This window comes from Neovison vison, chromosome 7 (genome assembly GCF_020171115.1).
Source record: "Neovison vison isolate M4711 chromosome 7, ASM_NN_V1, whole genome shotgun sequence".
NCBI lineage: Eukaryota > Metazoa > Chordata > Mammalia > Carnivora > Mustelidae > Neogale > Neogale vison.
In genome coordinates this window covers 195,975,520-195,989,988 of record NC_058097.1, presented here as the reverse complement: position 1 = coordinate 195,989,988, position 14,469 = coordinate 195,975,520, and the positions used below count along the sequence as shown (strand labels likewise).

The 14,469-nt window shown below is 39.5% G+C and overlaps 1 protein-coding gene across 1 annotated transcript; it reads left to right on the top strand.

Annotated features, from left to right (window-relative positions):
* Positions 1–12,751: 12,751 nt before the first annotated feature.
* LOC122914522 (olfactory receptor 10V1) lies at positions 12,752–13,681 on the top strand. Its single transcript, XM_044261136.1, has one exon. The coding sequence runs from the start codon at positions 12,752–12,754 to the stop codon at positions 13,679–13,681; it is 930 nt and encodes a 309-aa protein (XP_044117071.1).
* Positions 13,682–14,469: the final 788 nt, after the last annotated feature.

The following is a 14,469-nucleotide window of genomic DNA, read 5'->3' as shown; positions in this document are numbered from 1 at the left end:
CCAGGCCGAGCCAAAAATACTGCTCTGCTAAATTACAGGGGTGGGACAAAAATAGCAAAATAATTATTTTTGTTTTTTAACATGTGAGCCAGGTTAATATTATGTTTTCTTTGGGTTTGGATCTTAAGGATAATCCTCAGTACTGTCGACGATATGGAGAAATGAGCCCTGCCACGCTTGGTGACGGAGGGGTGAAAGGTTCGAGACTTTGGGACAATGTCCTAACGTGAAAATATTGGTGATACAATACTACACAGAAAATGAAATTTTAAAAAGTTACAATCTCTGCACCACAGAAGAAATTCAGTCTTTGAGTGATGAGCCTGAAAGATATCTTTCCTGTTTTATATTCTCCAAAATCCTATAATAAACATCAAAACTCATCATCTTAATTACAAGCTTACAACACGATAAAAAGAGAGACAAGCAGTATTGCCTTCAAACTGCAGAGGACAATATTTTGCAAATTTCTAGAGCAAAGTGAAGGATTTTTACAGAATCTTTCTTCAGGGAGAGTATCTGCCTCATCACGATGGACCACCACAGTTTCAGGAAGAAAAGTGTCATCCCACGAATGCACTCAGTCCTTCTTCCAAGTCACTTGGAGTCGGTCATCCCCAGAATGAACGTGAAGGAAGTCTGTTGCTCCAGGCAGCCTGCTTTCCTTAAATGCCCACATAGAACAGGCCCAGCACATCAGCAATTCCCGGGAAACAGCCCCATCGAAGGAAGGTACCCTGGAGCACCACGCACAGCCTCAGGAGGGCTGATATGCGAACTTGAAACTGGTTCCTCTCACTCAGTGCATAGACCACCCACCCCCTCACTCTCCACTGCTCACTCTTGAGTCATCGGTGTACGTGCCTGGCACCTGGGTGGCTCAGTCAGGTAAGCATCTGCCTTCGGTTCAGGTCATGATCTTGGGGTCCTAGGGTCAAGCCCTGTTTAGGGCTCCCTGCTGAGTAAGGAGTCTGCTTCTCCTTCTCCCTCTGCTCCTGCCTCTGCCTGGGCTTGCTCTCTCTGTCTCTTTCAATTAAATAAAATTTTTAGAAAAATAAAATAAAAAACAAATACTAACTTTTATGGGATGTCGGGTGCTATTCTAAGCACTTTCTGCCAATTAACTCATTTACTTCTCATAATAAACTTATGAGGTAGGTGCTATTATTTCTCTCTCTCTCTCTCTCTCTCTTTTTTTTTTAAGACAGGTGCTATTATTGACCTTATTTTACAGATGAGGAAATCAAAGTACAGATTTCAACCCCAGCCAAAAGGCTGAAAACTGCATACGCTTAGTCCCTGTTCCATGTGACTTGTCAGGAGTGTGTCCCCACATTTGTCACCTTCGTGGTAAAGCATTAAACCTGTGGACTTGCAACAGAATAAGGATTTGCTGTATTCCATTTCTAGGAGACCGTGCATCACCTATTAGTTGGGAATCTTAAAAAAAAAAAAAAAATCAGGTACTTACTAGTCCCACTGCTGGGAGTTAATTCCGAAGAAGCAAGCCAAAGGAAAAAGGAAGTATTCACATAAAGCTATTTCTAGAAGTATAGTTCCTGCATCTAGAAGAAAGAAACAAATCGCACAACTCACAAGGAACTAAAATGTCCAACAGTTAAAGAGTAATTAAATGTTATGGCATATGAATTCAGTGGTTTAGGAGGCTTTTGCAAAAAAAAAAAAAAAGTAGAGAAGACAGTATTGGAAAAAAACAGGAAGTATAAATAGAGGACGGTCAGTTTAAGTATGAGCAAACAAGGCCAAGTACCCTTCCCACCACAATCATAGGGCTGTGAAATTTTATAACTGGACCAATGTCCTGAGAGACCATAAACAGTTATAAACATGTGTTGACAGAAATGAGTATTTTTGCATGTGTTTTTGCAAATTTTTTTAAAGATTTATTTATGTATTTTTTTTTTAAAGATCTTATTTATTTATTTGAGAGAGAGAGACAGTGAGAGAGAGCACGAGCGAGGAGAAGGTCAGAGAGCGAAGCAGACTCCCCATGGAGCTGGGAGCCTGATGCGGGACTCGATCCAGGGACTCCAGGATCACGCCCTGAGCCGAAGGCAGTCGTCCAACCAACTGAGCCACCCAGGCGTCCCTTATTTATGTATTTGACAGACATCACAAGTAGGCAGAGAGGCAGGCAGAGAGAGAGAGAGGAGGAAGCAGGCTCCCTGCTGAGCAGAGAGCCCAATACGGGGCTCGATCCCAGGACCCTGAGACCATGACCTGAGCTGAAGGCAGAGGCTTAACCCATTGAGTCACCCAGGCGCCTCGCAAATAGAGGGGGCTCGATCCAGGACCCTGAAGTCATGACCTGAACCGAAGGCAGATGCTCAATCATCTGAGCCACCCAGGCACCCCTAAAGTATTTTTAAAATAAAAATGAGGGAACCCATCACCAGAGAGTCTTTTTCTAAACAAATGCCAAAACCCACCTCAGGCTGGTTGAGAATCACTGGGAGTATAAGTTAGCAGAGTGCTCTTTAAACATTATTTCCTTCAGAGCTTGGCAACATTCCATATCATTTGGGGGCCAGGGAGGCTGAGCTGCCAGTCTCCTAAAACTTCTCCTGAGGGATGCCAGAGCCTGAGGTTAACCACGTCCTATCTCTCCTTCACAAGACCCCCCACTGAGCCCATGTACCTGACATTATTTATTGAGCACCTACTGTGTCCTCTGATCCTGATGTGGAAAGTGGGGGTGGAGCCATGAACAGGAGAGAAAAAGTCCTCCACCTGGTGAAGCTTACATCCTCACAAGAAAGAACAGACAGGAAATAAGAAAATATGTGTGTGTGTATACACGGTATATAATATATAATTGTAGGTAATGATAAGTGCATATGGAAGATATAGCAGAGTCATGGGGTGGGGTGGGCAATTTCCTCAAGGAAGAGCCCTCTGGGAAAATGACTTGAATGGAGGCCGAAAGTATAAACAGAAAGAACAGGTGCAAGGTGACTATATTCTAGAAATCTGCTGTACAACTTGCCTATACCTAACAATCCTATATTGTACATAGATAAAGGGGATTTGAGGTACAAACTTCCAGTTATAAAATCATTAAGTCACAGGGATTAAAGTACAGCCTAAGGATTGTCATCAGTAACACTGTAACAATATTGTATGGTGACAAATGGTAATTACACTTGCGGTGAGCCTTTTGTAATGTGTATAATTGTCGAATGACTATGTGGCACACCTGAAACTAATATAATATAATATCAACTTCAATCAAAACTTTTAAAAAATCAAAACAGGTGAACAAAGGGGAAGGGATGGAAAAATAAAATAAGCTACAAACAGGGGAGAACCATAACAGACTCTTAACTATATGAAAAACTGAGGGTTGCAGGAGGGGGTGGTTGGAGGATGGGGTAACTGGGTGTTGGGCCTTAAGGAGGGCTCTTAATGTAATGAACACTGGCTGTTATATGCAACTGATGAACCACTAAATTCTGTCCCTGAAACTAACAATACATAGGAGGTTAATTAACATGAATTAAAATTTAAAAATTTATTAATAATAAAATAAAATGACAAAAATATTCTAAAAGGTGGATTTCATATTAAGTATTCTTATCTCAATAAAAAGTAAAATAAAATAATTTTTACAAGGTTCCTGAATGTGTAAAAATAAACAGAAGGGCAAAAGTGTTCAGGGAGAAGTATTAGTACGTACAAGGGTCCTGAGGCAGTGAATATTTGACTGGTTTAGTGAAGCACAGAAACAACGATGTGGGTGGATGGATGCAAAGGGGTCAGTAATGGGGAAAAAGGAAGGAGGAAGCCAGAGGAAGGTAGCTGAAATCATGCAGAAATATGAGGGCCACAGTAAGAAGTCTGGATTCCATTGTAAGTGTTACGGAAAACCACTAGAGGTCTTTAAGGAGGTTTTAAGGATATGCTAGCCCTTGTGTTGCAACTAGGTCACTCAACTATGATGCAGAGAACATACTAGAAAGGAAGAGAAGTCAGAAAGATGGTCAGTAAGCTCAGATGCCATGAGATGACTGGTGGTCCCAGAATCAAACTCACCCATTTCCTTCTGCCCTCCCTTCTCCCCCTCAAATATCAGTTATATAGAGATCTTGCTAGATGTGAGGAAAAGATGCATAGTTCTCCTCTCCAACAGGTTACTTTATCTAACTGGCTTTATTTAAAAAAAAAAATAAGTAGTTTGGATATTTCCTATGGCCCTCTGCATTTCCACAGGTTGTCAAAGGAAATTTGACCTCTAAAAGGTATTAATAGAGATGACAGTTATTGGATACTTACTATGGGCACATTGTCTGCTAAGCATGTCATGTGCCTTATTACTTATGATTACCTCTATTTTACAGATGATGAAACTGGGGCTTTCAGAGTAAATAATGGGACCAAAATTAGGTATCTTAAAACAGAGAAACCTAGAAATAGAATCTAATTTGAAGGACTTCAAAGCCACCCTCTAGACTACATGCTTGCAAAGAATACACTTGTATTCTTTTTTTTTTTTCAGCATAACAGTATCCATTATTTTTGCACCACACCTAGTGCTCCATGCAATCCGTGCCCTCTCTAATACCCATGCACTGGTATTCTAAGTGCGATATGGGAATCAGCAAAATCAGTATCAGCTGGGAGCTTGGTACTAGTGCAGAATCTCAGGTTCCACCCCAGACCCCTTAACAGACAGAAGTTTTAAATTAAAATTTCTTACATTTTCTAAGTGTAAATCATATCATCTGAGACCAATTATTTCATTTTCTTGTCTGACTGCATTATTTAGAACCTCCAAAAAGTGTTGATTAATCACGATGATGGCAAGCGTCCTGTCTAGCACCTGGTATTTTGTGAATGTGGTTTAATTATTCTACCATTTTAATGACGCCTGCTGTGAGATCTTAATAGAGTCGTTTTTACATGAAGTTATCAGGCTCAACAGAAGGAGTCAGCAAGTTTTCTCTGTGAAGTCCCAGAAAGCATGTGTTTTAGGCTCTGTGGTCCGTACAGCCTCTGTCACAGCTGCTCATCTTTGCTGCAGACGTAGACGTAGTACATTGTAGACAACGGGAATTAATAAGCACAGCTGTATTCCAATAAAACATTATTTACAAAAAACAGCCCAGGGGCGCCTGGGTGGCTCAGTGGGTTGAAGCCTCTGCCTTCGGCTCAGGTCATGATCTCAGGGTCCTGGGATCGAGCCCCTCATCGGGCTCTCTGCTCCGCGGAAAGTCTGTTTCCTCCTGCCTCCCTGCATACTTGTGATCTCTGTCTGTCAAATAAATACATAAAAATTTAAAAAAAATTTTTTAAAAACAGCCCAGAGATGTGACATGTACCTGCAGTTTTCTGATTCCTGCTTTAGGGACTGCATAGGTTTGAATTTTGGTGCCATCACTTGCTAGCTACATCCCCTAGGGTGAGCTACTTGACATGTTGGTCCTCAGTTTCCTTCTCTGAAAGATGAGAATAATAGTAGCACCTCCTTCATAATGTAATTATGCAGAGTAAGTGATACATGTGACATACTTAGAAGAGTTGCCTAGGTCAGAAGCAGCATTCAATAATGTAGACACAAGAGCAGAAACCTTTCCTGATTTATTCCCCTTTGTACTCCCAGGTCCTGGCACACAGTAAGTACTCAATAAATATTCACAGAACAGCTAAAAGCTAACTATAGTATATTTAAACAGCTTACTTCTTTTTTTTTTAATGAATTTTTTTTTCAATTTATTTATTTTCAGAAAAACATTATTCATTATTTTTTCACCACACCCAGTGCACCATGCAAGCCGTGCCCTCTATAGTACCCACCACCTGGTACCCCAACCTCCCACCCCCCCACCACTTCAAACCCCTCAGATTGTTTTTCAGAGTCCATAGTCTCTCATGGTTCACCTCCCCTTCCAATTTACCCAAATTCCCTACTCCTCTCTAACGCCCCTTGTCCTCCATGCTATTTGTTATGCTCCACAAATAAGTGAAACCATATGATAATTGACTCTCTCTGCTTGACTTTTTTCACTCAGCATAATCTGTTTACTTCTATTCTTATTTTATTCAGAGCTTTTATAAAGCATCTCTGCTGAAGTCCATCAGATAACTTTTCTGCAGTTCTGAGCATAAAAGTATTATCTGCCACTTCTTTTCGACCTAACACGGGAAGTCCTAGACAAAGTAATTGGGCAAGAAAAAGAAGGAAATTCTGCTGTTTGTGAGAACACGGATAAACCAGAAGATTTTGCTAAGTCCAATAAACCAGACAAACACAAATACTGAGTCATATCACTTATATGTGGACTCTTAAAAATTGAACTCCTAGAAACACAATGTAGAGGGTGGATATCAAGGGTTGGGGTGTGGGGAAATTGGGGAGATGTTGGCCAAAGATTACAAGCTTCCAGTTATAAGATGAATAGATTCTGGATACCACCTGTAACAACATGGTGACTACAGTTAATAATAATGTTTGTACACTTGAAATTTTCTAAGTGAAGAGATATATTAAGTATACTCACCACATGCAAAAAAATAACTGTATGAGGTAATGGATATATTACTTAGCTTGATTGTGGCAATCATTTCACAATGTATACATATATAAAAAATCACATTATATACCTCAAATATACAATTCTTATTTGTCAATTTCAGCTGGAACACAAAATATTGGGGATGAATATTTGGAAGTAAGGATGAATGAAATCAGTAGCTTTCAACATTCTCCGCACCACACGAAATATACGGTTTTCTCTATGAACCCCACAGTCATAAATTTTAAAGAAGAGCAGTACTATCTTTCCCACTTTGCAGGTAAGGTAAGCAAGGCTTAGAAAGTTTAATTAACATACCCAAAGGCACATTCAGCCAGTGGCTGAGCCAAGGCTTAAATCCAAGTCTGTCTGAATTCAGACCTATTCTTTTAGTCTTCTTTTTCTTTTTTCAAAGATTGTATGTATGTATGTATTTATTTATTTGACACAGAGGGAGTGTGTGAGCATACAAACAGAGGGAGTGGCAGGCAGAGGGAGAAGGAGAAGCAGGCTCCCCGCTAAGCAGAGAGCCCAATGTGGGACTCGATCCCAGGATTCTGGGATCATGACCTGAGCCAAAGGCAAACACTTAACTGACTGAGCCACCCAGGTATCCCTCCTTTAGCCATTCTTTTACACACACACACACACACACACACACACACACATAGTCTCCAAACCCCATGTTTTGAAAATTACTACCTACAACTTTTTTAAAAATAGGCTCCATGCCTAGCATAGAGCCCAGTGCTAGGATCAAACTCACAACTGTGAGATCAAGACATAAGCCAAGATCAAGAGTTGAACACTTAACAGACTGAGCCACCAGGTGCCCCCCAACTCTACCAAATAAACAAAAACAAAAGTAATAATAATAACAATAATATAAAACAATAATATAATATAATACAACAATAATATAAAATATAAAATATATAAAATATAACAAAAATATAAAATCCCAGGAAAATATACGACATATGTTAGAGCTTTTGAAATATTAAAATTACCTTGGAAAATCCATTAATAATCTCAAAGGGCCTTTGAGATATGGGGATCAGAGATGGTAACACTTAGATGACCTCTAAAATCCCTTTTCAAAGTTTTATTGTGTTAAATAAATAAATAAATAAATAACATCCCTTTTCATTCCGTAATTTTGTGAATGACCTTTCTAAAAAGAAAAAGCTCTAGATGGTCCTTCATTTCTCCAGGAAACACTAAAAGAAAACCATGTCTTTGGATGATATTGAATGAAGCATCAGTCTTCATTAATCTCAACAAATATTACTGAGAGACTACTGTCAGGATTTAGACGGTTCAATACAGAACACCCAAGTAGATAGTGAGTGAAGAGTGTGGTGTTGGATGTATGGAACAGAAGACACTTATTAGTGATCCAACAGAAATGTCAAATAGTGAATATACAAGTCTGAAGTTCAAGGACAAGTTTAGCTGGAAATAATGCATTTGAGAATTATCAGCCCGTTGCTTGTATTTAAAGCCAAACAACTAAATTGAATCATCTGGGGGGAAAAAAATGTAAAAAGAAAAGGGGACCTAGGACCGAGACCCAGCTTGAGTGGAAGTTAGGGGGAAAGAAGAAACCAGCAAAGTAGACCAAGAAGGAATATCAGAAATATAAAGTAAAATTAGGAGGAATTAATTTTCCGGAAGTAAAGAGAGCAAGAGATATTGCAGAGTATGTCCTCCCCGCTATAAAAAAAAAAAAAAAAAGAAAAAATGAGGGAGGAGGAGAAGAGGGAGGAGAAGGAGAAGGAGAAAAAGAACGCTGCATGTAGGAATTAACTTTTTTAAAAAACATGATTTCAAGGTGAGTCAAGTGAAAATAATAATTTTTTCTTTCCCCCAACTTACCACATCACTGAATTTACCAACAAGTTACTGAAAGACAATCCCCAGGGAAGATGTACCAATGGGATAATCCTGATGCAATTTTAATTCTTAAGAAACACTGTATTTAATCTTGTCGCTTTATGCTTCCCAGGCGGACCTCTGTTATCTCAGGAGATCAAGAATGTCCCTTTAGCCAGATTAGTTACGAATGTCCTTATTTGATGATAATTTCGAGTCTGAATGTCAGGGGAACTTCAAAGATAGGTTTTAGGCTACAGGGATGTAGTAGTAAAGCCTGGATGTTACCTTATACAAAGAAGAAAAAGGCAGGATGGAACATGCCTTCTTCAAGCTAAGAGTTGATTAGATAGGAATCGGTTGAGTTTGAGACGTGTTTTCACATAGTGCCCTGAATCAGTGAGATATGTGAAATCTAGAAGTAGTGAGCATCCCTGCCCAGGGATCTTCTGAGGATAAAAGGACCTAGGGGCAGACTCCAGGGTCCTCAGTGTTCAGCAAAGGATCCAAGTATATCTGCAAATACTTGCAGTCCACACAAGCCCAGTATAAGGTAAGAATTTCCGCCCAGACTCCAGATTTGAGATTAGGAAAATCCCTAGCTTGTAATTAGGTCAAGCTTTATGGTAGGAACTGGCCAGGGAAGAGAAACTATGGATGGAACTTTTCACAGACAGAGTCAAAGTTCAGTTCCTACTCAGAACCAATGTTTTATACCAGATGGTTTAAGGGGAACTCAAGAACTCACGCCGCAAAATTCATGCTCTTCAGATTGGTGAATGGCAAGAAGGAGGTTTGGTCCAAAATGGTTGAGGATTCATACTCTACATCAGATTAAGAGTTCATTTCTAAGTAACACTGAAACATTCAGATGTCAGTACTTCAAAGGCTTTCTCTAGTTTAAAAAAATCCATCATTCCAAACATCAAACTTACAGAAGCTAAAAAATTAGGAAACATCTATTACAAAAGGAATGACAAGACGCTTCCTTCACATCAAGAATCTCCCTTATATGTTCAAAAATAATTCTAATTACATGCAATTTTTTGAAAAACGTTATTGCAAAAAAGAGAGATATGCCTGTGCTCCCCGGGCATGCTGTCCTTTAACATAAGGTATTTAAATAAATTTAACGTAAGGTACTTAAATGAACTTAACTTTTATTATTTTTATTGCTCTCAATTTTCAGCTCTTTGAAAATTGGCTTCTCTCATTCTGTACACTTTTCCTTCTTTTCCTAAACACTTGAGCTATGTCTTGCATAGAGTAGAGCCTTAACAAATATTTTTAAGGGATTTATTAAAGTAAATATTGTTGGTTAAATGGGTAGTTGGTGAGGGGGTAGACAAGAAGGAGCAAAAAGGAAAGCGAGAGATCACAAATTAAGGGACTGAGCATTGACCTTGCAATGAACTGAGAAAGGTTTGTGGCACATCATTTTCCAATGAAATAGTTTTGTTAATAAGGGTCAATTAGAATTTAAAAAGTTAAAAAAAAGGAACTAAAAAAGTTTTCTCTCTAGGACACTTACCATTCAGCTTCACAGATAGTGCATTGCTCAGTGATGATACAGTTTATTTGAATGGTAGAAGCTTACACTTGCTTCTAAACTGACATAGAAATTAAATTCTACCTTGCCATTTAACAGCTGGGAAAATCAGTCAAACCCAGAAGCCTGAATTTCTTCATCTGAAAAAATGTAGACAATAAAGGTCCCTGTTGAATATTGTCTTTTGACCTGTTGAAAAAGACCACTGAGGTGAAATGATGCCTTTAAAATGATTAGCACAGCGTATCAGGGCCCAATAAATGTCACCCACTGGTATTCAGAAGGAGAATAACTTTTTGTCACATGCCTGAATATCTCATTTGACATATTCAAAATATGTTTGTGAAAGTACTGTATTGAACCATGTGAAACTGGCTTTATGCTACCATTAGTGGTTTCAGAAACAAATTCCATATGACTCAATGTGTTAGCAATAAATCGATATCACATTGGGCTCCTTCTTACCAGAAGCTACTGCCAGGAAATTCTCACAGAAGTCTCTTCCAGAAAGCAAGGATCTCTTCAGACATCTAATCTCTTCAGATATCTATATGCATACAAAATTTGAATTTCATTTTATGAATGATATTTATGAATTCATAATTCTTATATGAAATTCATATATATTCAACCATATAGAAAATGTTATTCAAGAATGTCTTGTAAGGATGAATATACCTTTTGTTTGGATACATCTGATGTTGGAACATTTTGTTTGACTAGGTATGAATAGAACTTACAGCTGGTATGAGCATCTCCAAAAGCCACAAATACTTGTGCTTCAGACAGGACTGTTGTCCTGTGAATGATGGTTATAACATTGTTCTTCTCTGTTTCTCCCACAATTGACACTTCTGAGTTAAGGTTTCACCTTCCTCTTCAGGTGAGTCTAACTTTGTGTTATATTCAGTACAATGCCATGTAAGTCAATTAGACCAGATAAACCAAAAACGAAGACATTTTATATAAGCTCTCTTTTAGCTGTAACAACTAACTTATGAAACAGTGGTCATTCTTCATTCTATTTAAAGAGGGATTTCTGCAATACAAGGTGACACAGGAAACTAGAAGTGGAACCAGATGTGACATAAAATCTTTCCCAGAAAACATCAGATAGACCTGCCAGGAATTCTACCCATTCAGCAATTTAAATCGTTTTCAGTCTCAAGATAGATAATGAAGGGCACCTGGGTGGCTCGGTGGGTTAAGCCTCTGCCTTTGGCTCAGTTCGTGGTCTCAGGGTCCTGGGATCGAGTCCCATGTCGGGCTCTCTGCTCAACAGGGAGCCTGCTTCCCTCTCTCTCTACCTGCCTCTCTGCCTACTTGTGATCTTTATCTGTCAAATGAATAAATAAAATATTTTTTAAAGGATAGGTAATGAAAGGAATCAATGAATCAATATATTTTATTGAGCCGTTAATATGTGCGAGACATTCCAGTAGGTTCTTGTACAGACATAATTTCATTTTCACCTCACAGCAACCCTGTGAAGAAGTGAGGTGCTATTCTGAACAAATGGGGTCTTAGAGAGGGCAAGTGACTTAGCAAATCACAAAACTAGTAAGTAGCAAAGCTGGAATTTGAGTACACATCATTTATTCCAACATAGCCTACTTTCTACCATCTTTCCTGGGAGGATCATCTCCCCCAAATTATATGCTTTTTTAATATATGCATTGTCCTAAGATTGTTTAGTTATATAACCAAAGAGTCAGTTTACTGACTTAGTTAAAAGACCACTTTTTAACCACCTTTTCTCCCTGTGTTATAAGTGCTGTCTACAAATTAAATTAAATCAAATTGAGTGAAACTGACAAGGGAGGAACAAGTGTTTTAAACAGAACAAGAATAAGGGAAAATCTAGCCAACAGTCTTGTCCCTGTGACTCCACAGATGGCATCTCAATCATCTTCACATCCTCTAAAGTACCTTGTATATTTAAATGATGAATTAAAAAAGGACCACTTGTGGGACCTTGGACAAACCCAGCAACCTTTTCAGAAGATAGACCTGATCACTTGGCAATGCTCTGATTCTCTCGGCCTCTATAACCTTCTGTGGGCCGCTAGTCAGCTTGGACAGGAATTACATGAAGGACAAAGAACTCATGGAGCCATGTTCTTCATTGCATGATGGTAACCAGTCTCAGGAGATGATAAACCATCTTTCCAAAGACTAGCTATCCCCTGGGAGTTTTCTCTGAGCCATACTTATCTTAGAAATTGTTGACTACTACTTTGGTTGTTTTCTTTGGAATAATAAGGAAGGAGCTGTTCCAAATCAGAGTTGTATATTTGGGGAGTTTGGAAAATTATTTTTCATTGGGTAATAGCCAATCCCTGGTCTAAATCAGCACATCTAAAACTTTTCTACTTAAGTACTAATTAATCAGCATTAGAGACAATTTATATTCCTAAGGACCTCGTGAGAAACCACAAGTAAGGAATTTCATGGAAATCTTTTTATCTCCCAAAATTCATGCAGATCTTCCTTTTAGTTACACATCTCCAGTTTCTTTTATATGAAATGATTTTCCAAGAACCTTCAAATCCCCACTGCTGAGGATTTCTCAAGCTTTGTATTTGAGGGTAGAGTTGGAAAGGTGAGGGGTGCCAAACGCGTGCATTATAACATTTCATGATCTGCACCAACATGAAAGTGTGTGCACATAATCGCTGAGGTATCTCAGAAAGTGCTCTAACAATGAACAGGGGAATGCAAATGAATCATATGGCATGAAAGCGGCCTAGAGATGCATGCCAGTTTTCCTTTTCCCAGATCAAATACACTACCCATGGAAGAAATAAATAAAACTTCAAAGATACAGTTCTTCTTTCGTCCATTCTCCACTGACCCTAAGATCCAGATGGGAATTTTTGTGGCCTTCCTGGTGATGTACCTGACCAGCCTCAGTGGAAACACCACTGTTGCGGTCCTCGTCCAGATCAACCACTCCCTCCACATCCCCATGTACTTCTTCCTGGCTAACCTGGCAGTTCTGGAAATCTTCTATACATCTGCTATTGCCCCCCTGGCCTTGGCAAACCTCCTTTCAATGGGCAAAACTCCTGTTTCCATCCCTGGATGTGGGACCCAGATGTTTTTCTTTGTCTTCTTGGGTGGAGCTGATTGTGTCCTGCTTGCAGTCATGGCTTATGACCGGTTCGTGGCAATCTGTTACCCTTTAAGATACACCTGCATCATGAGCTGGCCCTTGTGTGTGGAGCTGATAGTAGGATCCCTGGTGCTAGGGTTCCTGCTTTCACTGCCACTGACTATTTTAATCTTCCATCTCCCATTCTGCAACAACAATGAGATCTACCACTTCTACTGTGACATGCCTGCAGTCATACGCCTGGCCTGTGCAGACACACACATTCATGAGACTGCCCTGTATATCATCAGCTTCATTGTCCTAAGCATCCCCCTGTCATTAATCTCCATCTCCTATGTCTTCATTGTGGCAGCCATTCTACGGATCCGGTCAGCGGAAGGGCGCCACCGAGCCTTCTCCACCTGCTCCTCTCATATCTTAGTGGTCCTCCTGCAGTATGGCTGCACCAGCTTTATATACTTGTCCCCCAGTTCCAGCTACTCTCCTGAGATGGGCCGGATGGTGTCCGTGGTCTACACCTTCATCACTCCCATTCTAAACCCCTTGATCTACAGTATAAGGAACAAGGAACTGAAAGATGCCCTAAGGAAGGCACTGAGGAAGTTCTAGGTAGGATGATCCCATGACATGTTGAAATTGGATATTAGAGAATGAGTGGGATGCTATTAATAACTATGCTGAGACAATGTGAGCCAGGAATGTCCCCAGAAAATTGAAGCATGGCTCACTATTCTAGGATCACTGGAAGAGATGAATGCTACTGTGTAATGGAAATAAAGCTGTATTATGGAGGGTAGCCTGATGTCCTGGGCATGGATGGACAAGCATCAACACTTATTGGACACCTGCTATCTGCTAGGCACGTCCTGCGGGTTATCTCACTTAGCCCATAGTAAGGACCATTGTCTTCATCTTTTAGAAAAGGAAACAAAAATGACTAAAAAAGATATATCCAGGATGACAGCACAGGTATTTAAAAATCTAGAGGTTCCTGGGTGGCTCAATCAGTTAAGCATCTGACTCTTGATTTTGGCTCAGGTCATGGTTTCAGGGTCATGAGACTGAGCCTGCAACATGGAACCTGCTTAAGATTCTCTCTCTCCCTTTCTCTCTGCCCCTCCCCTCCCTCTCTCTCTTCCTCTCTAAAAATTAAAGAATAAATAAATAAAATAAATAATAAATAAATGAATAAATATCTAAATACTAAGTTATCTTCACACAATAATATTGTCTGAGGAAGCTCTGAATGGCAAGAGAAAGAGAGAGAGAGGAGGCTTTTCAGTTGGCCAAAGGAAGGGGGACCTTTTTCTTTTCTTCTTTTTTTTTTTTTTTACATATTTTTGTTTTGTTAACCAAAATGAAAACTCATGATTATGTTCATGACTTTTTTTTTCCTT

Coding starts and splice junctions, on each gene's coding strand:
- LOC122914522 (XM_044261136.1), top strand. CDS start 12,752: ATGGAAGAAATAAATAAAACTTCAAAGATACAGTTCTTCTTTCGTCCA.